At 36.0% G+C, this 25,334-nt stretch overlaps 2 protein-coding genes across 2 annotated transcripts; one reads left to right on the top strand and one right to left on the bottom strand.

The window, feature by feature from the left end:
* Positions 1 to 7,955: 7,955 nt before the first annotated feature.
* Positions 7,956 to 8,732, top strand: LOC143547916 (uncharacterized). The gene has a single exon (XM_077039215.1). The coding sequence runs from the start codon at positions 7,956 to 7,958 to the stop codon at positions 8,730 to 8,732; it is 777 nt and encodes a 258-aa protein (XP_076895330.1).
* A 5,468-nt stretch (positions 8,733 to 14,200) lies between these two features.
* Positions 14,201 to 20,350, bottom strand: LOC143547915 (bifunctional TH2 protein, mitochondrial-like). Its single transcript, XM_077039213.1, has 7 exons — positions 20,344 to 20,350; positions 18,539 to 18,746; positions 18,359 to 18,470; positions 17,120 to 17,410; positions 15,793 to 16,201; positions 15,440 to 15,706; positions 14,201 to 14,626 (listed from the first exon to the last, which is right to left on the bottom strand). Exons 1-7 carry the CDS (start codon positions 20,348 to 20,350, stop codon positions 14,211 to 14,213), a joined length of 1,710 nt encoding a protein of 569 aa, XP_076895328.1. The 3' UTR covers positions 14,201 to 14,210.
* Between the last annotated feature and the right edge of the window lie 4,984 nt (positions 20,351 to 25,334).

Here is a 25,334-nt window from a genome sequence, read left to right as displayed (position 1 = left end):
ATCTACTATAGTTTTAATGCACAACTTGATGAGTGTTTAACTTGGCCACTAGTTTAACGAATTACTCATCATAAATGATTATTCAGCCAAGTGGGAGAATGTTGGAAAAGCCATATAATGTGGCCTCATTACCATTTAAATATTATAATTAGTCAAATAACCTAATTTGGCCCATAAGATATATGGGCTATTTGATGGACATACCCATATATATATTAGGGTTTCCCTTAGATGTCACATGACAACAACAGAGAATCAAAACACACACCAATAACTTTCTCTCTAAGATCTCCATCAATCAGTGACATCATAATGGAACCGAAGCAGGAGTCATCATGGCATCATCATCCTTCTTAATGATCTTGTTTTCTACAAGTAAGTTCTATTACTATGATGTCTAATTTCTTATTTATGATTGAATCAACACATCAGGGTTTATGTTTTACCCATGTCTCAAGGATATAATCAACATTTCAGACAGTAACCGATCTTCTTTGTGTTTTTATGTGCAGGAACAATCCACTGAAGTGAATGATATATTGTATATGGACAGTGGGTGTTCCAGGCACATGACATATGATAAAGATGCTCTTGTAAATTATGAACAGACTTATGAAGGACCTGTTGCCTTTGGAAGTGATGAGAATGGAGGAAAAATTGTTTGAAGAGGCACACTGACAAATGGCAAGGTATCCTTTGAGAATATGCTGCATATAGAAGGTCTTCAGTATAACTTACTCAGTATCTCTCAGGTCTGTAACAAAGGATGCAAGGTTGGTTTTAATGATGCATGGATACAATAAATGATGATCTCATATGCTCTATGTATAAACTTCGAGCATGATTCAATCCCGAGCAAGCTTCACACCCGAGTATGTTGAAGATTGTTCACAATAAGTCACAAGACAGGATTGAAGAGATTGAGAAGAACATGCTTGCTAGTGGGACATATTCGAGCAAAGCAACGATACGTTATGAAGATTGAAGTCTGCTAAGTAAAGTCTGCTCGAAGACTTGTTTCGAGCATGCTATGCGTTACAAGTTTGCTCGACAAGGACATATCATACTCGAAGACTTGTTTACACTTGTATTTATTTTTGTCATTCATTATGTAATCATTAGGGTTTCTAGAAAGAATGTCTAGGCCTATAAATAGAATACGAGGTTGCACGTACTAGGGGATGAGTTTTTACGGGTTACGAGAGCATAACCACCAGAGCGAATATTCCTTTTTGTGCTACCTCGTACTACCGCCGTCACGAAACCTAGACATTCCATGCAACATTAATCATTGTTCATTAAACGATAAATCAATATAGTGAATCTTTGTCTACCGTGTTTATTACTAAATATTTATTATCACTTTGATCTTCGTTCCTAATCTCTGAATATAATGATTCCTCCGGTTTATACAAGAGGCCTTTGGGTTATAAGATCTAGTGTCCTCTTGTCAACCTATAAAGGTTTTGCACTAGGTCTGGTCCTGACAAGTGGAATCAGAGCTATGTAAGCTCTCTGAAGGCCATGGGATTGATGGTTAAGTGTCAAAGTTTGAAGCTTGGAAGGGTTTTGCACGAGTTCATATCTGAATATAAGTCAAGATATGGACGAACAAGAGGTGTCGACTAACAAGATACCATGATTGCTTGGTCAAGAAAACTATATCAAGTGGAAAGTCTTGTTTGTGGCTACTGTTAATTACAATGATACAGAACTGTGAAACTCCATTAAAGATGGACCCTATGTTCCATCTTTGGCCCCAAACAATAATGCTACTGTGAAAAGGCAAATGAAGAAGAGAGATGACAAAGCCTTGTCCATGCTGAAGTTAGGACTTTCAATCTCTTTTCCAATTTCACCCTATCTGCTTCATCATTATCTGGATCATTTTCATCCCTTAAGTACTCTCATACTTTTGTCTGTAAAATCTCATATCCTGTCCACGGAACTTGTCTGGAATGACATACTCCTCATCTTCTTCCATCCAGCATGAGGCAGTGTGATGTCCATATGAATCACATTTCTTGCACCAGACCTTTGCAAAGCTTCCATGTTCTTCTAGATCCTTTTCATTTTTGTTTTTGTCACTTGGCCTTGGGAAATCAAATCCTAAAGAGGTTTTTGCATAGGTAGTCTTGCTGAAATCAACTTGTATTGGTCCAAACACTTCCAACTTGTGTGGCTCTTTTGCTCTGACAAAGTTGATCTCTTTCAGTTTCAAGGAATGTACAATGAACCTTCCTTCTTTTTAGACGCATTTCTTCTTCTTGGTACATAATCAACATCTCCTATATCAAACAGTTCATGGTTTAAGAATACTAGATAGATAGGAGTAGTGACATTAACATTTGTAGAGCTTCTAGCTTTGTCATTTTTGGACTCTGATCTTTCACACAAGTCAAACACCTTATGTTCTCTTCTCATCTTCTCATAGTGCCTTTTCAGTTTAGGAGTTGATCTTGGCACTTTTGGAATTCTTTCAACATCTTTCTTCTTAGCAGGATTCCTCACAGTTCTCTCATCATTTGACTTTCTACTCTTGCAGCTACATGTGCTTCCTTCACTTGAGTATTCACTCATATTTTCATTAACTTCAACCTGCTTCTTTTCATTCTCAGTAGGTGCAACCTTCTCTGTTGTCACAAACTCACCTTCCTTGTCTACAATCACATTGTCATATAGTTCCACAAACTCGCTTCTGTCTTCAAAAACACTTTTGAACTGTTTCAAATATTCTTCTCTCTGCTCTTTATTCACCTTCAATGGATACTTGTCACAGAAAGGTGGTGGTAGTTTCTTATACTTCTCATCAGGGTTCATCTTCTCTATTTGTCCCACAATATTTCCAGTGGACACTAGATTTTTAAGAAAGTCCACTTGAATCTACAGCTCTGTGTTCTTAACCTTCTCTTCTTTAGCAACGTTTTTAACCCTTCAATCTCCAAATTTAGTTTGGTCTGTACCATGTAAGCTTGCATATAATCCTCTTCCAAACTCTTGATTTGATTCTCATAAGTAACTTCACTTGTTCCATACACATTCAACAGCACATCCTTTCTTCCACACTCACTTTTCTAGTTTCCTACCTCTTTGTTAAGATCATTAATAATGGTTAGAAGATCAGAAGTAGAATGTTTAGTGGTTACCTTGGAGTTTGATGATTCCCCAGCTTCATTCACTTTCGCCATGTATGCTACATTTGCCTTCTCTATCTCAGCTGCATGATTGCTCCAGTTAAAATCACCATCTTATGGAACCATAGTAACAGCCACATTTCCTTGATCCATGTTTTGATTAGTGGCATTTGCAACTCCCCTGTTTTGATTCCCTTGAATCTACACTGATTATTTCTCTACTCTGGTTGGGTTTGCTATAGCGGCTTGTTTTGTTGATAAGGATTTTGGTTCATTGCTTGGGTTCTTTGTTGATAGCCTTGCTGGTTCTGATTTTAATTTTGATAAAACTGAGTCTGATTCACTTGATTCCCAAACTGTCTGGGAAGATTGCACTCTCTTGCAAAATGTCTAGGTTGCTGACAGTTGTAACATATAGCCTTTGATTTATCAAATCCAATCCTATGAGATAGAGTTCAGTTGTTTAATGGTATGCAAGATGCTCTGATAAAGCATATAACTCATCCAACACAATTAAAACAGTCTTTAGATTTAAGTACACGTCATCATCAATCTAAAACAATGTCAATATTAACATATCATCTAATAATTAAACAGTATGTGTTATTTAGATTATCAAATCCAAGATGCATTCCATTAAACAACTAAACTCAATCTCATAACAACACTTTTTATTAAATTGAAATTATAAATTAAAATTAAAATTAGCTACCTAGTCAAAATAAACGCCACAATCAGCAGCAATACTCCAAATTAAATCAGATGGACTCGCATCCGCATCAACAATCAAGTCTTTGTTCGGGTCAACGAAGTCCGAAACTGCTGCCACATCCAACCATCGTCCTAAACTAAACCTTAACAATTCCAATCCATCAATTTACAAATTCACCAACACGTGAACAAAAATTTCGATATTGCTTTTGATAGAGGGACAAAACAAAATTGACGGATAACTTAAAATCTAAGTCAAATCCCCGTGCATGTAGAGAACTGTAATCATTAAAATATGCGTCGATCTGTAGGGTTCTCTATGGAAAAAGAGTGTGATAGTGCAGTGACATAAGCATACTATAGAAGTGAAAAAAACTACATAGATAATTAAAGAGTTAAATCAGGAACAACTTATCTTAAACAACCCATTATACAAATATAGTCCAATGAGTCTGCACTCTGCAGTCAGGGTCAATTACGCCTATCTATCACACCCCAACCTACGACGAAACGCGACATAATTTGTATCATAGCTCAAAAGACACCAAGTAAATTACACGTGTCAATATATAAATTATTTGTTCACAATAATGATACACAAATATTTCAAGAAAATAGAAATAAATACAACATTTAGACTTTTATAATTTTAGCCAAGTCCAAACTAATTATTCACTTCAATTCATTTCATTTAACAACCTACATTATGCGTTAAAATAATTTGTTAACAACACATGTTGAGTGAGTAACCACGGTTTAATAATAATAATAATAATAATAATGAGAAATAAACAATTCCTTGCGTATGTGAATAGCACCAACTAATATTAAACAAGTATAAGTGTCTTTTCGATCATGCCACTAGATTGCGAACATGTCTACATGGACGAATTCACAACCAATAAACAACATAAAATAAAAGTACCCAAATGTGTCTTTTCGTACATGCCACTAGATTCAGACATGTCTACTCGGACGGCGAATGATCATACTATGAGGATGAGGATGAGATACCAACCAAACATAAAGTAGTAAACACATAATTCATATAGAAATCAACAATTTATTGACCAATACCACAACCAAGCAAATAATGAATTGGGTTGAGTATAATAATAATAATAATAACAACAACAACAACAACAACAACAATAATAATAATAATAATAATAATTTCTAATGCGCGTAATGCCCCCAAAACAAAAATAAAAAAGGGGATGTGATTACTCACCTTTCAATTAAGACAGACGGTGACGAGGAGATTAAAGCAAACAAGTTTGTTAGTTCCACAAAGAGTCCCGACGATAATTCCTAGTTTAAGGTTATTATTAAAATAAATAATCCAACGACATAAACGAACAAGAAGTGACATGATGAGTTCATAACAAATCTGGAGATCGATAAAGACGTTTAATAAATTTTGTAGTAACTTTATAAAGCTGAGTTGAAAACGAAATCCGTTTAAACATTATTACAACTTGCTTTTCGATTTGTTTTAACAATAAATAAAGAAAACTAATATGAAATTATGTGTATTTATATCTTAAAACGAAAACTTTACCGAATATTTATTAGTCAACTTTTAGCGGGTTTGGTTCGGTAGAATACACGAACCGATCTAAAATAGTGAAGGGAAAAGTTTTTAAGAAAATAAGCGAGTGTTTGGTTGGTCGTAGGGGTGTTCATCGAATCGAATAACGAATTTTCAAGTTAAATCGAATCGAATAATCCGAATAATTGTTTTTTTTTTTGCTAGAATTCGTATTCGATTAAAAGTTGAACTACTCGATACGTATTCATATTATACGCCAATTCGAAATTCGATTCAAATTCTTATTTGAAACTCGAATTCGAATCGAATTCGAATAAATTCGATTTTAATTCGAATAAATAAAATCTAATTCAAGTTCACCTACGCCAAAAATTCGAAAACCATAATCATAATTACAAAAATATATATATATATATATATATATATATATATATATATAAATTTAAAATAACTACAATACCATATGATAATAAATTCAAAACTAAACTACAAATAGTATAAACTTCAAAATATTCAAAACGAGAAGTAAATAACACCCATATTAATATAGGCTAGACTACAATAATATGACATATTGGGTTTAATAATTTGTAATTACGTTTATTATTTATGGATTTGACACAAATAAAAACAAATAATTAAAAGTTGAACTATTTGATTAGTATTCATATTATATGCTCAATTCGAAATTCGATTCGAATTCGTATTTGAAACTCGAATTCGAATAAATTCGATTTTAATTCGAATAAATAAAATCTAATTCAAGTTTACCTACGCCAAAAATTCGAAAACCTTAATCATAATTGCAAAAAAAGAAAATATAAATTTAAAATAACTACAATACCATATGATAATAAATTCAAAACTAAACTACAAATAGTATAAACTTCAAAGTATTCAAAACGAGAAGTAAATAACACCCATATTAGTATAGGCTAGGCTACAATAATATAACATATTGGGTTTAATAATTTGTAATGACATTTATTATTTATGGATATGACACAAATAAAAACAAATAATTATATAATTATTTAATAATTTGAGTTTGAATTTCGAATCGAATCGAATAATAAATCATAAATTCGTATTCGATTAATATACTCGAATACGAATCGAATCGAATTCGAATTTTTTAAAACCGAATTCGAATCTTAATAAGCGAATTCGAATCGAATTTCGAATGTTACAAATGTGAATCGAAATCTGAACACCCCTAGTTGGTCAGACCCAAACTCAATATTATATCAGGTTCGATACCGACATGTTCAACATGCCGAAATAACTTGTTTATAACTTTGCAAGACTTATTTTCAAATGCAAATAAAGCAAATTATATGAACATGAGTTGAAAACAAATTTTCTTTTCATTCATAACATAATTCATTATTATCAGTTTATTCAATATTATCATAATATGTCAATTTAAATCGAAACTAGAATGTGGACCGGTTGTTTCTATTGACAAAAATAACCACTATGTTTTCATTTTTTTTTCCTTCATTTTAAAAAAAAGTAATATAGTAAACAACTGAAAAATGTTGTGAAGCAAAGAAAAGCCATGTTAAGTTAACACCCCTGTTCAGTTTTATAAAATCATTCTTGACTGCAACAATTAGCTTTTTAGAGCTTAGCGCTCTTACTCAGAAGATCAAAACGAATTGATGGGTGGTTTCGTTACAATGGTGCCTGAAATGATAGTCCATGGAGCTTGGCAGGAGTAACAACAGAGGCGGCGGTCAAAATTTATAACAGAGTAGGTCAATTTCAGTGAGGAAAAATGAGAGTCGAGTGAGGTGTGATCGAATACGGGAGACTCGTTAGGATTTAAATGGTCATTAACTCATTAAGTATTTTTAGTAATCCCGTAAATAGTAACTTAAATAGGAAAAGATTAACATGTTGTAATCACATAATTTAGGTGGCGTATTCGCGGTCAATGATTTCAAGTCAAAAGATTAAATCAATTTGTTGTTTCGGCCATTAACTTGGTATTTAATGGCACAACCAACAAAGGATGCGTAAAAGCAAATTTTCAATTAGGATTGCGATTCTTTCTTCTGTTTACGCTGTTGGGAATTACCAAACCGGATTCGGTGAGTCGGACCAAACCGGGAGTTTGAGTCGTAGTCAAACTCATTCTAATATTACAAAATAAATAAACATGTTGGTTTATCTATTTAAGTATATTAGATAAAGATAGTTTGTTTTTGAGTTTGAGTAGAATTAGGAGTCATCTAGTTCTTATAAATACTCTCATTTGTAATCTGTTTTTTGGTGGAGATTTTCTGATTAATAATATTGCAAGTTGGCATATGTTCTGTGTTTTTCTGCTGTGTTTCTGATTACCAATTCACCACTTGAAATCTTGAATTGGTATCAGAGCTTAGTTCTGATCAAGACCTGCTGCTGAGAAGATTCAACAAAGGAGACGTCCGGAGTTGGGTTAAGAAGATAGCTGCAGTGTGACTAGGGTTTATAGTTACGTTCTGGATTCAGAGCCATCAACACCAAAGTCTTTTAATCAAAAGTACAGTCGAGCAAGAAGAAGGTCAAACATGGTTCAATCGAGTTCTGGTTCAACATCGGGAGCGGCAAAGGACGGTGGAACGCCGACCCTTCATTGCCCGATGTTAAACTCGATTAATTACATTGTGTGGGCTACGAAGATGAGGGCGATTTTTAATGTACATGGGGTTTGGGATGCGATTGATCCCGGATCACAAGATGCCAAACATAATAGTTTGGCTGTTGCTCTCTTATTTCAAGCCATTCCCGAAGATCAGGTTATGCAAGTCGGGAACATGGCTACCGCCAAGGAGATGTGGGCGGCACTTAAAACTCGTCACATAGGTGTTGATCGAGTGAGAGAGGCTAGGTTACAAACCCTAACTCAAGAACTTGACAACATGAGAATGAAGGAGACAGAAACTATTGATGAATATTCCAACAGGTTGTCCGGTGTTGCTTCAAGATTTGCATCACTTGGTGAGGTTATGGATGAGACGAAGCTCGTCAAGAAGTTTCTTACTAGCCTTCCCCGAAGGTATATTCACATTGTTGCTTCAATTGAACAAACTGTTAATATGAAGGAAGCTGGGTATGAAGATGTGGTTAGTCGATTGAAGGCTTACGAGGAACGAATCGGTAACGAAGAACTACATGCGGACGGGAGGCTAATGTTTGGCAGGTTCGACTCATATAATAACCGAAAAGGTGATAATGTTCGGGGTCGAGGACGAGGTAGTTTAGGAACTGGGGCCGTGGACGTGGTAGGTCGGGTAGTCAAGATCGAGAGCGGGTTAATAACGAGGCTGGTTCAAGCTCAGGAATAGCCAAGCCTAAGAAAGATCGGTCCAATGTGCAATGTTACAAATGCGACTAGCTCAGACACTTCGCGTTAGCGTGTCTGGACCGGAAACCACCAAAACAACAGGAGGCGAATGTAGCTGAAACCGAAAAAGCCGACGGGGTCATTTATATGCATGAAACGGTGCACTTGAACGAGGAGCGTTTAAGACCGAATTGATATGAAAACGACACCAAGATGGAAGACGTTTGGTATTTGGATAATGGGGCTAGTAATCATATGACGGGAAATCGTGGGTTTTTCTCAGAGTTGAACGAATGGATAACCGGTAAAGTTAGGTTTTGGTGACGGGTCGTGCGTTGAGATTAAGAGGAAAGGGTCGATACTTTTCCAAGAAAAATCAGGTGAACAAAGGTTAATGACTGAAATATATTACATACCGGAACTGAAAAGTAATATAATCAGTCTTAGACAAGCAACCGAGTCGGGGTGCGATGTTCAGATGAAGAATGAGTTCCTAACGATGCACAATACCGAGGATCGGTTATTGATGAAAGTAGCAAGAACGAGTAACCGACTTTACAAGATACAGTTGAAGGTTGGAAGCCAGGTGTGCTTAATGACGATGATTGAGAAAGATACGTGGAGGTGGCATGCACGTCTCGGTAATATCAGTTTTAACAACCTAAATTCCAAGGTGAAAAAGCAGATGGTGCACGGGTTGACAAATATCCAACATGGAGAGAACTTATGTGAGTCGTGTTTGGTGGGAAAGCAAACAAGAAACGCATTCCAGAACACAACCTTGTATCGAGCTACTCGGGTTCTAGAACTAATACATGGTGATTTATGCGGACCGATAACACCGACAACACTCGGAGGTAACAAATTTATTTTTGTTTTAATTGATGATTTTTCACGGTATATGTGGATAATCTTGTTGAAGGAAAAGAGTGATGCTTTCGACAAGTTTAAGAAATTTAAGGCGCTTGTCGAAAAAGAAACCGAGAAGACGATCCCACTCCGAACCGATAGGGGAGGAGAATTCACTTCACATGAGTTTCGAGGTTTTTGTGAAGATAATGGGGCCATTCGACATCTCACCGTGCCATATACACCTCAACAGAATGGCGTGGTGGAGCGTCGAAATCAGACTCTTATGGAGATGACTCGGAGCATAATGAAAGCATTACAGGTTCCTAATTATTTGTTGGGGGGGGGGGGAGGGAAGCTGCCCGTCACGCAACGTACCTGATAAACCGGGTACCAACCCGAGCTTTATTCAACCAAACGCCGTATGAGAAGTTAAACGGAAGAAAACCGAGTGTGAAGCATATAAAAGTATTTGGGTGTATGGCATATGCTAAAGTTGAAGCTACCCATTTAAAGAAGTTAGACGATCGCTCAATATCACTAGTTCATCTCGGAACTGAACCAGGCTCAAAGTATTTGGTGCATTCTGGACTTGGATTGATAAATCCTACTAGGAATGAGCCTAGTATTGACAGCAGCCCGTCAAGTTCATCGAGGGGCTCAGAATTTGCTGAGAATGGCAACGCAAGTCAGACAATAAATTCTGATTCGAGCCCACAAAGTGCAGCACCTAAAACAGCCCACTTTGGGATGCCTACGGACCAAACTGAGCAGTCAACGGACCCAGTCACAGCCTCAAATCAGGTCCGAGCTCAAACCTGAATTTGTAGATCTAAGCGAGTTCACATTTTACCCCGAAAACTAGATGATTATGTATTACATGTTGATCTCGACTATGATGAACTTTGGCTTACGACCGATGAGGAGCCAAATTGTTATGACGAAGCGAGAAAAAAGAGTGAGTGGATGAAGGCTACGCGAGCTGAAATTGACTCCATCGTAAAGAACGAAACTTGGAGGCTTGTTGAGCCACCAAATGGTATAGGGGTGAAATGGGTATTCAAGGTTAAAAGAAATTCAGATGGTATAATAAGTAAGCACAAGGCCCGTTTGGTGGTGAAAGGGTATGTTCAGTAGCACGGGATTGATTTCGATGAGGTATTTGCACCCGTGGCCCGTATCGAGACCATTCGCTTATTGCTTGCTTTATTGGCTGCTAACGAATGGGAAATTCATCATCTGGACGTGAAAACCGCGTTTTACACGGTGAGTTAAAAGAAGATGTATACGTGTCTCAATCAGAAGGCTTTGAAAAACGGGGCGAGGAATACAAGGTTTATAAGTTGTTTAAAGCCTTGTACGGGTTGAGACAAGCACCGAGAGCTTGGAATACCAAGTTGGATCAGATTTTAAAGGATATGAAGTTCATTAGTTGCTCAAAAGAACAGTCAGTGTACCGCAAGACAGGCGGAAAACATTTACTAATCATTGCTGTTTATGTTGATGATTTATTTGTAACAGGCACGAGCTTGAGCATTATTAACGAGTTCAAGAAAGAATGGCGTCTAAGTTTGAGATGTCAGACCTCGGAAAATAACATATTACCTAAAAATCGAGGTTTCACAAGAGGAAGGTGGAATTAAAATTAAGCAGGAGGCTTATGCGAGGAAGATTTTGGCTCAAACCGGGATGGAACCGAGTAACTCGACTCTTGTTCCTATGGAGTTTGGGTTGCAGTTTTCGAAAGCTGAAGATGAAGCCGAGATCGACAGAACCGAATATCGAAAAGTTGTCGGCTGCCTCAGATATTTACTTCACACCCGACCCGATCTCGCATACTCGGTCGGGGTGGTAAGTCGGTACATGCAAAGTCCACGAGAACCTCACGGGTTAGCTATAAAAACAGATTCTGAGGTATGTAAAAGGAACTGTTGGGTTTGGGATTAATTATGAACGAGGAGGAACGAAGAGGTTTGTTGGTTTTTGTGATAGTAGTCATAATATTGACCCGGATGACGGTCGAAGCATGTCGGGACATATATTTTATTTTGGAAACAAGCTGGTTTCATGGTGTTCGCAGAAGCAAGGAACCGTGGCCCTCTCGTCTTGTGAGGCCGAGTATATGGCTGCTACAGAAGTAGCATGTCAGCCGGTATGGTTTCGCGAGTTACTAAGTGAGTCGTTGGGTGAATCGCCTCAAAGAGTAAATCTTTACATCGACAATACCTCGGCACTCGTCAAGAATCCCATGTTCCACAAAAGAACTAAGCGTATAAAGTCTCGTTATCATTTTATTCGAGAATGTTATGAAGCCGAAGAAGTAGATGCTGTTCACGTCAGCGGAAGCGAGCAACGAGCTGATATACTAACGAAGGCACTAGCAAAGATCAAGTTCAAGGAAATGAGAGATTTACTTGGAATTGAAGAACTCCCAAATACGGTTCAGAAATCCAGGGGGTGAATGTTGGGAATTACCGAACCGGTTTCGGTGAGTTGGGCCAAACCGGGAGTTTGAGTCGTAGTCAAACTCGTTCTAATATTAAGGAATAAATAAACATGTTGGTTTATCTATTTAAGTATATTAGATAAAGACAGTTCGTTTTTGAGTTTGAGTAGAATTAGGAGTCATCTAGTTCTTATAAATACTCTCATCTGTAATCAGTTTTTTAATATAGAGATTTTCTGATTAATAATATTGCAAGTTGGCATACGTTATGTGTTTTTCTGCTGTGTTTCTGATTACCGATTCACCACTTGATACGCCGGCCAACAAAGGGGCGGAGTTAATAATCACACCAACAACTCAGAATCACCAAGACTTATCAAAGCTAAGCTGCAAACTCAAACTAACCTTTGTTTGTTTACATGTCGATTACAATAGTGTAACAAAACCTATGTCAAAATCTTAAGTAGCAACAGACACCTCAAACAAATAATTTCAATATTCATGCCTTCACATGTTACTCATAGATGTAATACCTATATTCCACACACAAGTACAACCCGTAATTCTACTTTATTACATACACATACACATAGAATTTGTAGTATAATAAACACCATCGATTTCATCTAACGATAACGAAATCAAACAAAACATTGAATAAACTAAAACAGACATAATGAGAGTTAAACTTGGAGTTTATGGGTGACTTGAATAGAAGAAAAGTAAGAAGAGAAGGTTCGAATGCTACCTCAAAGCACCCATGCAACTCATGTGTGAATGAGCAGTTAGGGCACGCCGATTATTATTAGGAGTTCAACTGATTTAAAATCGGTTAATTGAAACTGATCACAATTGAAGATGAAGTGTCGCCGGAGCATTGAATATTGAATTGATGATGTCGCCGGAGGGTGTACTAGGATTGAAGTCACAGTTATTACCAGTGTCTGAAAGAGAGAGAAATTAGAAGATGAAAGAACGCTTATATGTATTATAATGTAATATAGATAATATAGATATAAGAAATTTTAAAGTTTTGAAAAAAAAAAGTATTGTTATAACTTTTAATGAAATAAAAAAACAGCCAATCCGACATCTTAATTATTACAGGGTGCATGTAACATGTTACAGTAAACTGTAAAAATCATTCATGAGGTTTGGTCATTTTAGTGAATGCCATCCAAAAGTTTTTTTTTATATGCTATTTTTTGTGTAGGTGGGGTATTCAAGTTTCACAATTAGTTCCAATGTTGTTCAGATCGAGATCTCCGTCAGTTTTCAATTTTAACTCTAGGACAATTTTGCCCTTTGTTTTTGTTTTCTTTTTATTTATAAGCTTCTTGCCTATTGGCATCCATTCATGTCTTTTAACTCTTTTTAAGTAAATAAATATAACCACTAGATCAATCCTCATATTCATTCGGGAAAACACTGGCACCAGCCACTACTCCAACATCATCAACTACTGCTGCACCTCAAGGTATCAAACACCATCACCAACTGACAACACTGTAGTCTAAGCCACCTAGTTCCGCCCTTGTAGAGAGGTGGGGTGTGCAACAATATCAGGCTTGCAATTTCTAAAAAAAACTATATATATGCATATTAAAATAGAAAGTCTATATATTTAAAAAAAACACACACCCCATTTTTAACTTTTAAGCCTGTTTTAAAAAGAATATATATATATATATATATATAAGCCCACATTATTAACCATTTATCAATTTAAGCTCATTTAAAACTTTAAACCCAAATAAAAAGTTAACTTAAGGGGGTCCATATATTGGCTGGCCCTTGACCCAAAAATTCTAAACGAATATTGGCTATCCACCACCATTCATCTTCATCAATCTATTCTAAAAGATTCTTGGGATGACCCTAAAGCCACCCACTACCGTTCATCTTCATCAATCTAAGAAATTAAAAACCTTTTTGAGCGTAAGTTGCAATAGTGACCAAACTGGTGGTGAGTTGACAGTCATGCTTGAACACAAAAATATGTTACATTCATCAATACATACATACATACATACATACACAGTTCACTAGTAAATACAAGTAAACGCGAGTGAACAAATTACTAAAATCAACAATGTAGTCAAACTTTAAATTTAAAATGTTTAGGTCACATAAGTTCTACCCTACAAACATATATTAACTTTATGTCCTAAAACTAAATGATTCTCAAGAACCAACAACCAAAGAATGTACTTCAGTCCAACTAGAAACCGTATAAACAACGCCCGATTGCCGATTCCAACTAAAACCACTGCCTTCTACATGCCCTCTTTGTTTCATGACTAACCCGAGCCACAATGGCACAAAAGAAACACCAAAATGGTCCCCGAGTTTTCTAAGGCTCGAGCTTGAACCGATCACAATGCCTATGTCTGCTTCTACAAGACAAAGCAAGTCACCAACTGAGTCTCCAATGTAGACGGTTATATTTGTTTGGTCACATCGATCATGCTCTTTCAAAACGTTGTTGAAAACTTGAAGCTTGTCGAGAGGGGACTCTACTTTTCTCATTATTTCACCGGTCGATAGACGGTCTTCGTAGATAAACTCGTTTGCATGTAGTTGTAGATTGTCTATACCCTCTGAAACATAATACATCTGATATTAAATTTCTTAAAACAAACTTCATAAGCATAAACCTATCATTAAATACACAGGTTAAAATTTAGTATAGACGGGTTCGGGTGAGTCTCAGGTTGAAAAGCGAGCACGTTTAGCTAAACGAGTCGTGTCCATGCCATCGTGGTGGGTTCACGGGTTGACATGTTTATTTTTTTAAAAAGATGTGTTTATTTTTTTAACTTGAAGTGAACATGCATTTTATGCTAAAACATAAAAGATAAACCAGAAATGACTGTCAGGTTTTACAGTTTAAATGCAATTAACTCCTATATGGCTATAAATTTGTAATTTCGGTTGTAAATTTACAATTTCAGAGTAATATGGAAAAATAAATAAACAAATAATTTCTGGGTAAATAGGTCTTAATTTGTCGTGTGAACCTTGAAAACCCGTGTTGTGTTCGGGTCAACCTGGTGGGTTTACAGGTTGACCCGTTTATTCACAAAAAAAAAAAAAAAACTGTAATATATTAAGAAGATAAAACAGAAATTAGCATATAAGTTTATAGTACAAATGTAATTATTTTATATACTTTTGTACTTTGGTCATAAATTTGTGAAACTTCATGTTAAGGTATTTTTTCGTGCCAACAATGAAAACTCGTGAGTCGTCTCATGTGCAGGGTTCATTTGTCTAACACACTTTTCAGGTTTGTGTCAGTTTGACACGCAGAACCCACAAACACGACACATTTAACGCTGCCGGTATTAAATTGTATAATATGAAAAGCATATTGCTTGATGGTCATGGACTTATCGAAATTAAAGCATTACCTGATTCAAATGCAGACCTAATAAGATCACCACACCAACAATAAGACACAACATGAACACTTGCATCCAAATTTTGGGTTTTTGTAACACTCTTAAAGAAATCAATGCAACCCTCTTGAAGAACAACATGTTGACCCGTGCGTTTAATATCATCAATATTTAAACCGCTGAGTATCTTAGATTCAATCACTCTAGTGTTCGCCCTTTTCTCAAAATCCGATAGCTGTTCAAGCACTCTTTGTAGCCCCTCATAGTCAAATTTCTCCACTGTTTTATTAAAACAAAACAAAAAGATAAAAGAAATAAGAAAAATATATACAAATAATTCAAATTCTTTCATGTTTAACAAGTACCTTTTTGACTGACCAACATACTTTCCATTAAATGTTCATCTTCTTCTGCATATTGCTTAACTAATGCATCCCATGTCGTTTTTAATTTGGTCAACGACATGTTGGTACTTTGACTTTGATTTTCAGGTAGGTTTTGACCCGAATTTGGTGACGTAGCCATAGCAATATCAGCCAAAACGGTACATGAATCAACTACCGTGCACGTCAAATCATAATCAGAAAAAATTGTAACGTGATTATGCTCGTTCGATAATGGAACAACGGTTTGTTGACTAATGGTTTGGGCTAAAAAGAACTCCTTCTCGAGTTTCATTGCTTGATGGTATAGTTTTTGCATGATATCAAGTTCTTCACCTGTCAAAGTGATACTTAACTTGTCTAGCAAGTCTTCGGTCTGAAGAGCCGCTGCCTTAATATTATAAGAAATGTCAGTGAACCCGAGTCATACAATGTGTTACAACAGAAAGAAGAGGTTGCAATTTCGACCCATTTGGTTATAAATGGGCCTGGTCAAGTGAGGAATAATCTCAAACAGGTCAAAAGGGTAAATAGCTAAAAAGGTAATTGGATTGAAGTTGGACAAAGTGTGTTTTATTAGAAAACTTCAAGTCTTGTTGAACAAAAGTAATTTTAGCAATAACAATTAACACACTAATTTTTTATAAACAATTTCAAAAAAATTTATAAGCAATTAGTGAGCAAGTAATGATTTATTACTAACAGGTCAAACAAGTAAATAGCTAAAATGGAAATGAGTCAAACGGGTTGAAATTGCACAAATTGTATTTCATTTAAAAACTTAAATCGTTGCTTAAGTGCTGAACTAAAATAGTTTTACTAATGACAATCAACAGGCTAATTTTTGTAAGCATTTATAAAAGTTTATAAACAATTAGTGGGCCGAATCAAGTAATGATTTATCCTTAACGGGTAAAAAGCTTAAAAGGAAATCAGTCAAACAGGCCAAAAGTTGCACAAAGTGTGTTTTATTCAAAAACTAAAACTCTAGCTGAATTAAACTGTTTTACTAACAACAATTAACACACAAACTGTTTATTAACAATTAGTGGGCCGGATCAAATAATGATTTATCTTTAACAGGTCAAAAAAGTGAATAGCTAAATGGAAATGAGTCAAACGGGCCAAAAGTTGCACAAAGTGTAAAGCTTTCACAAACTTTAATTCTTGCTAGAAAGACTAAATAATTTTACTAATAACAATTAACACATTAATTGCTTGTAAGAAAAAAATTTACTATTTTTCATGTTACCTCATTTTAACCCGTATATAAAAGAAAAGGAAATATTAACAAAAGATTAATGGAAACCTGGAAAGCTTGACATGAATAAGTGTCGATCCATTTCTTGTATGGATGAGAATTTCCATTAATATCGACCAACGACTGGAGGTTTTGACCAATGAAAGCATAAAGCCTCATGCAAGGGACCATTGCACTAATAGTATATGCCACAACTTTAGTTTTTTCAAAAGGAGTTGTGATCTTTTCGGGGCTTTTTAATCCTTCAATCTTCCCAGAAGCTGTTGCCAACAATAAGTCGGTGTACTTTATTGTTGCAGAGTTTGGTGGAGTTTGTTTGGACGCATCAAAGCCCCATTCCTAGATGATGTGTCAAACAGTCGTGTATTATTCAACAATAGTGAAAAGAAAACCATTAAGACATTAAAATACCCTGCTGCGTTCGTTTCACATAATGGAATGGAATTGGTATTGGAATTTGCATAGGATTTGGAATTAGAAGGAATTGGATTTGGAATCTGAACGTTCCAATAGGAACTGGAATTTGAAGGAATTGAAATTCAATTCCATTCTTGGTGTGTTCGTTTGACAAATGAATTGGAATCGAGGGTTTTTTTTTTTTTTTTTTTTTTTTTTTTTTTTTTTTTTAACGAGGATAACGGTGGAAACATTTTAGTTTTTTTAGATTGTTTGTTTTTTTATTAAGATCAAAAACCCCTCAAAATATATTCAAAAAATAATAAAAAATTCATAACTCAACATATAAATCTAAAACAAAAAAAGTAAAAAAACCAAAATATTTTATTTGTGGTTCTCATTAAAAAAAAGAACTCGACAAAATATTCCAACGAATTCACTTGAAATCCTCCATATATTGGAAGATTTAAAATCCCTTTATTTAAAGAAATTTGAAGGAATTGGATTCCAATTCCAATTCCAATTCCAATTCCTTGACAACCGAACACATCAAAAGGAAATTAAGATTCCAATTCCAACGAAACGAACACGCCATGTCATGGGATTTTAATTCCAATTCCTTTGAATTTCCACTAATTATGTGAAAGGAACGCGCCCTAAGATAATAATGTTCCTTGCTTGCATCACATGTACAAGATTAAATGGGTGCAAAACATAGCTCATGATTTTTGTTTTTTGGTTATCAGAGTCACGAGTACTAATAAAGCAAGTTGTAAATTACCGGTAACATATTTTATCTCTAGACATAATTTTACCCAAATAGTGAATTGAGATCACCAAGTATTATCAGAAAAAAAAATGACAAGCAGAAACACGCTGTAGAATACTTACTTGGCAAAAAGAGGCATGCATTTGCAGCTCATCAAGAACACTCTGTCTTAATTCACCGATAGAAACTTTAGCATCAACATCATCATCTGCACGCTCCTCAGCTAATTCATATCTAAATAAATAAAACCCAAATAAATTCAACATTACAAAAAGAATTAAAAAAAGAAAGTTATAACTTACGCTTGGGCAAAACATTTAAGAAAATGAACATCTTGAGCGATATAATGGCGAAAGGTATGAAGCATTAGGTTCCCAGATGCCAAAGAAATTACAAAAGGAGTGTAGAGAGAATGAATGGATTCTGAGTGAGACTTAACCCATAAACGTTTAGCAACGTTTTCTTCTTCAATTGTAATCGGGTTGTGAGTTGTTGTTGTCATGCTTGAAACTGTGATTATTAGTTTTTGTAATTGGAAAGACTCATCGGAGACGGAGAGGGTGGATATTATTTATTTATTTGAAAGACGGGATTGGAAATCTAAGTGGCACGTGATCGTTGGAGTAAAGTAGGAAAAGTTTCACATGGGTGTAGGTGTGAACTGTAACCTATTATCTTACGTTCAATATGATGAAAAGAATTAATATAACGGTGTTACATGTAACACCCCGGTTTTAAGCGGAATACGCCCGGATGTAACGTACAGATCATTCAAAGCTCGTAACGCTATTAAAGCGAAAATAACTATATTTAATGCATTTCATATCATCAAAAGTACACATATTGTTCATAAATAAAAACAATAGATAACACTTCATCGAAAAGTAAACAAGTTCTTTATTTCAATTATCCTAAGGCAAACTAATGAACTTCGTCCTTAGCACACCATCGGTTCAACCTGTAACACGTTGAAAATAATATATTTTGTCAACAATTAAGTTGGTGAGTTTTCATATGTTTTTGTGTATACATATATATAGGAAACTCGCGACTCAACAATCGTAATGCAATAATTATTCAAGCGTAAAGTAAATGAAAGCAAGTAATGTCGTCCTCCCGTTCATTTAGCCGAAGCCGTTGAAGTCGGGGAAATGAGAATCACCTTACGTAAACAACCGAGGTCGTAACGTTAGACGGCGCGGGTACGTCCCGTCGGACCCTCCCACTATGTGTATGCGTTTGCGTAACTTTCACCATAAAAACAATAAACACATTGTAAGCAAGTTCACGTATAATCATAAACAATATGCACGAATAATATTAACATGTACGATGTAAGTGAATCGGTTTGTGAACAATCACATAACTAACGAAAGAAAAACTTGTAACGTGCTACCCCCAAAATATTATAAAACGTTAAAATGGGGTTATAAAGAACTCACTTGGAATAAGGAATAAGGTACGAGAAGACGGTAAAGGTTAGAGCAAGCTAGTTGGTCCCGCGATAATTCCCGACAATTTGTCCTAATTATTTAAGCGTAAAAGAAATAATTACTTAACGAACTAAATGAACAAGACACATAGAGATGGGTTTGCAACGGATTTGGGGTCGTTAACGTATTAGTTATGTTTTATAGATTTTTGATAAAGGTGTCATCAATTTCTATTAATTTTAACGAAGTGTTATATTTGTTTATTAAACAAAAACACTTACAATATAAATACCGTCTTATCTATGAAGACGTTTTAGGTGCTAGTTTAACGAAGTTCCATTTAAAAGGATAAGAAACACATTTATTATTATTATTATTATTATTATTATTATTATTATTATTATTATTGTTTAGGTAAAAATAAATATATATAGATATAAAAGATTATACATGTTTATATATTTACATATATGAATTTGAAATTTTATTTTAGAAGTTTATCGGGGTTCGGTTTGCTTAAACGAGTATAACAATATAGTTTTAAATCTACATATAGTTTTTATATTAATTAAAACCAAATAATGATAATAAAAAAAAAATAAAACAAAAAACCGGACCAGGGGAGGGTCGAACCTGCGCCCCTGGCCGGGTCTCGTGTTTAAGGTGGTATGCACTGGCCATCTGTGCCAGTGTCTAACTTGTTAATACAAACAGAAACAAATACATATAACCAGATATGCAAACAAGCCCCCAAATCCTATAAACCCTAGAAATTTCAATTGGATCTTACACCCTCTGTCAGTCAAAATTGACAGAGGGGTTTTGTAGAGAATGGAATCGCGACCCATATGCATATTACAATTACCTGGAATGATTAAGGATGGATCAAGAACGAGGACCTAAGGCTTCGGCTCAAAGGTGAGATCAAACTAGTACAAGAACTGATTCAACAAAGCAATTAGGATGGGGTCTAGTTTCGTGATAGTGAGACGATGATGTGGTGTTTGTTAATTGAATTTTGGTCTCGTATTTATAGGCTAATGAGATCAAAACTGATCCGCAGCCATAGTCGCGATTTTTGGTTGATTATAACTTAATTAACGAGCCGTTTCTTGTTGTTAATGTTGATTATGATTCGCGTAGGTTCCGGAGTAGTTTAATTAGCTTGATATCCGGCTTAATCGAAGTAAAACTGATCATGGGGGGGGTGCGAGATCGACGGGAAGAGGAAGAAAGGGGGGAAAAAGATTTTGGTTATTTTGAAATATAGTCCTTTTTGTTTGGGTTGGGTCCAGTAACTGATTAAACTGAAGTTATATAATTGATATCCAAACGATATATGAAAATGTTAACGCGTAAAACATAATAAAGACAAAATCGTGTGACATAATAATACTTTGACATAATAAATAAGATTCGGTTACAAGACGGGTAATAAAACAAATACATTTATTAAACGGAAAACAAAAAAAGACGAATGTCACATTACACATTATTGAGTCGGGTATTTGATTAGGAAGATTGGAATCTTCTCAACCTTCTCTGGGAATATGCTAAATATGGACTACGAGCAAGGTTTACTACCTCGAGCAAGGTCTTCAGAACCTTTGGTGGTTAATTCTTCTAAGTGTTAAGGCTTCGAGCAAGCTACACTTCAACGAGCAAGAGTGTTCTTTTATCGAGTATGGATTGCCAATCGAGCAAACAACTTGATCATTCAAGTTATAACTAAGTTATTCCGAGCACAGGATGTTCGAGCACATGGTGACTAGCATGGATTCAATAAGAAGTGTCATATGTTCAAAGCAAGGACTTCGATCATGGTTCAGTCCCCCGGGCAAGATTTACATCCAAGCATGCTAAAGATTGTTCAATAAGTCTCAAGACAAGACTGAAGGCATAAAAAAATGGGCTTGCTCGATGGACTAATTCGAGCAAAGCATGGATTGGTCAAGAGGAATGAAGCTTGCTGGAGAAGAATATCTTCACTGAAGATATTCTATGTAAAGTGTGCTCGAAGGCACTCATCGAGCATACCTAGCATAGTGAGTCTGCTCGAGCAAGATACTTATCATGCTCGAAGACTCTTACACTTGTATTTATTTTTATCTTTAATTATATAACAATTAGGGATTCTAGAAGGAATATCAGGGTCTATAAATAGGGTCCTAGGTTTCCATTTAGGGTAACGCTGGCACGCATGGAATACGAGAAACATTCCAACGAATATTCATTTTGTTTCCTCGTACAGCCGCCGCCTTTCACGAAACCCTAGACATTCCTTTACTGTTTCATTGAATGATGTATTAAATACAGTAAATCTTTGTCTTTGAATCTTTCCTTACTGATTATCTTTTATTGTTTCGTTTGTTATTATTTCACGCCTTCATTTCCATCCGTTGGATATCCTGATTCCGCCGGGATATTCAATAGGCCTTTGGGTTATTGAGTCTGTGTGTTCTTGTCAACCTTATTAAGGTTTGCACCAGATTCTCGGTCCTAACAAGTGGTATCAGAGCTTTGGAGGCTCGCTAAAAGACACATGACTGAAGGTTTGTGATAAAGCTTGAAGCTTTACTGTGTTAGACTGCTTGAAAGGTCATATCTGCAGAAATGGAAGACCAGGAAATGTCTACGAACAAGATTCCAATACTTCTTGGACAAGAGAACTTCATAAAATGGAAGGTGCTTTTTGAAGCAGCTGTGAACTACGACCTTGAACTCTGGACTTCTATCACAGAAGGACAGTATGTTCCTTCTACTGCTTTAAACAATAATGCCACTATTGAACTGAAGATGAAGAAAAGAGATGACAAAGCGCTGTCTATGCTGAAGCTAGGTCTATCTTGAGAGATACTGACAACTGTTAATCATCACAAAACTGCAAAGGAGATGTATGATGCAGTTATTGACATGTTTGAGGGCAATACTGAACTAAGAGACATCAAAAAGGATAGACTGAAGCAACAGTTGGATAAATTCAAGTTCAAGGAAGGCGAAAGATTGAAGTCAGTACTGCAGAGATTCATGGTTATTGTAAATGAGATTAGAACAACTGACTTTCAAATCTCTGACTTTGACCTGAACAAGAAGATGTTATCTTCATTTTCTGGTGAATGGTACACAGCCAGTAAATTTATCAAGGAAAAGGCCAATTTTCCCAACTTTAAGTTGGATGATGTGATAGCTTTCCTAAAAGTGGCTGAGCACTAGATGATTGAGAATCACATGATCAGAGAGGATAAGCCCAGTTTCCCAATGACCAATGCTCTTGTAACACTGATGGGAAATCTCCCTGTCAAGAATCAACAACCAATCGTTGAAGAACCAGCTTAAACAGGCTCAGTATGTGGAGGAAGTCAATCAAGGTTCAATATACAAATGATAGAAGATGATACCATCTCATCAGCAAGTGGACACCCTCCCTACACGCCAAGCAACTCAAGCCATGGAGCAGACTATCAAGCTCTGTTTTCTATGTTCACTGATTCATATCATGCCTTTGTGGCCAAGAACCTGATCAACACAAGCATTGTACAGGAAGATCTTGAGCAGATTGATGCCGATAACTTAGAAGATATGGACATCAAATGGCAGGCTGCCATGCTAGCAGTGAGAAGCAATACGCTGTACAACAGGACAGGAAGATCAAGCTTTTCTGGACCTAATGAAAGAATAGGGTTTGGCAAATCAAAAGCCATCTGCTACAACTGTCAGCAACCTGGACACTTCACTAGAGAGTTTAACCAGCCAAAGCAAGTGGGAAATCAGGTTAATCAGAAACAGTTCTACCAAAATCATAATCAAAATTTCCAGAATCAGAGAAACCAAATAGTCAACCAAAACCCCTATCAACAACAAAACAGACCTCAACAACAACATTTCCAGCCTCAAAGAAATAACCAACTACATATTCAAAACAATCAGAACAGAGGAAGCACAAATGCTGTGAATCAAGTGAGGGATCAAGGTAATGTTGATGTCACAAGGGAACCACAAGATGGGGAGTTTGACTGGAGCAACCGTGCGGCAGAAATGGAAAAGGCAAACGTTGCTTTCATGGCCAAGGTGCAGGACAAAGAAGAATCGTCAAATTCACTGGTACATTCTGACATCTCTATTTCTGATCTTCTTTTAACTATTGATGAGTTGAATCAGGAGATAGGAAAGTGAAAATCAGAATGTGGGAGAAAAGAAGCTTTTCTGAATGTGTATGAGACAAGTGAAGCAACTTATGAAAACCAGATCAAAGGCTTAGAAGAAGATTGTATGCAAGCATACAGAAGTTAATCAAGAATGACTGTTGAGATTGAGGGACTGAAGAGGATGTATGCTGATGAGAAACTTAAAAATTCTGAACAGATGATTCAAATGGAATTTCTGAAGAATTTGGTGTCTACTAGAAACATAGTTGGACACGTGGACAAAATGACTGATGAAGAGAAATACAAGAAGGTGCCACCACCTTTTTGTGACAGTTATCCATTAAGAGTAGACAAAGAGAGCAGAAATGAATATTTGAAGCAGTTCAAGAATGTCTTTGAAGACAGACTTGAATTTTTGAATTTGTGAAACAATATAATGATGTAATCATTGACAAAGATGGAGAGTTTGCTGTAAAACAGACTGAGAGGCCAAAAGAAAAGGAAGTAGAGAAAGATGAAGTGAAGAAGAAATGGAGTGAATACTCAAGTGAGGGGAGTACATGTAGCTGTGGTAGCACCAAATCATCAAAAGGCAAGAAAAAGAAGAAGGGATCAAAAAAAAGGAAGGATGAAAAGATTCCAATGTTGCCAAACATAACTCCCAAAATGAAGAAAAATTTTGAAAAGATGAGAAGAGAGCATGTAATGTTTGATATATGTGCCAGACCTCAATCAGAAATCAAGAGAAGGAATGATATACCAAAGAAATCCTCATATGATCAAACCCATCCTCCAATATATCCAGTTTTCTCTAACCATGAACTGTTTGATATTAGGGATGTGAATTATGTGCCCAAAAGAAGATTTGCTGATGAAAAAGAAGGAAACTCTTCAAGATCACCATCCAAAGTGAAGCCAATTGTGTTTGTCAAGGAGAAATTTCCTCAAGTGCCTGATTTGAACAAGCCAATCAAGATGGATTTCAGCAACTCCTTGTGCCCAAAAACATCCCAAGGTTTTGACTTTCCCTAGCCAAGTGATAGAATCAAGGACAAGCAACTGCTTGAGGATATAGGAAGTTATGCCAAGGTGTGGTGCAAGAAATGTGATGCTTATCGACATCACACTGATTCCTGCTGGTTTGAGGAAGATGAGTTTGTTGTGCCAGATGTTGTTTGTGGATTTAATATGAAAGGATACAAACAGATGTATCAAAGGTACTTAAATGAGGAAAAGAACACTTCCAGCGATGAAGAAAGAAGATCATGTCTGGTGTAACACCCCGGCTAAAGCGGAAACGCCTGAGTGTGACGTACAAATTGCTCAAACACACGTGACACTATTAGGTGACCATAATAACATTCTTTCATTAATAATTTCATGTAACACAAGTTTGTCAAATAATACGGGTTGTAAACAAATACATAAACAAAATGATAAGTTGTTCTTTGAATATCCTATAAGCATGCTATGTGTCTTCTAACCTTCATCCTCGTATCTCTACACCTGTAGCATATGTA

The sequence above is a fragment of the Bidens hawaiensis genome, unplaced genomic scaffold, assembly GCF_021521415.1.
Source record: "Bidens hawaiensis isolate Kalapana, Puna unplaced genomic scaffold, B.hawaiensis_p1.1 tig00014893_1, whole genome shotgun sequence".
In the NCBI taxonomy this organism is placed as follows: domain Eukaryota; kingdom Viridiplantae; phylum Streptophyta; class Magnoliopsida; order Asterales; family Asteraceae; genus Bidens; species Bidens hawaiensis.
The sequence above is the reverse complement of the archived record's forward strand: the minus strand, read 5'-3'. Positions and strand labels throughout refer to the sequence as shown.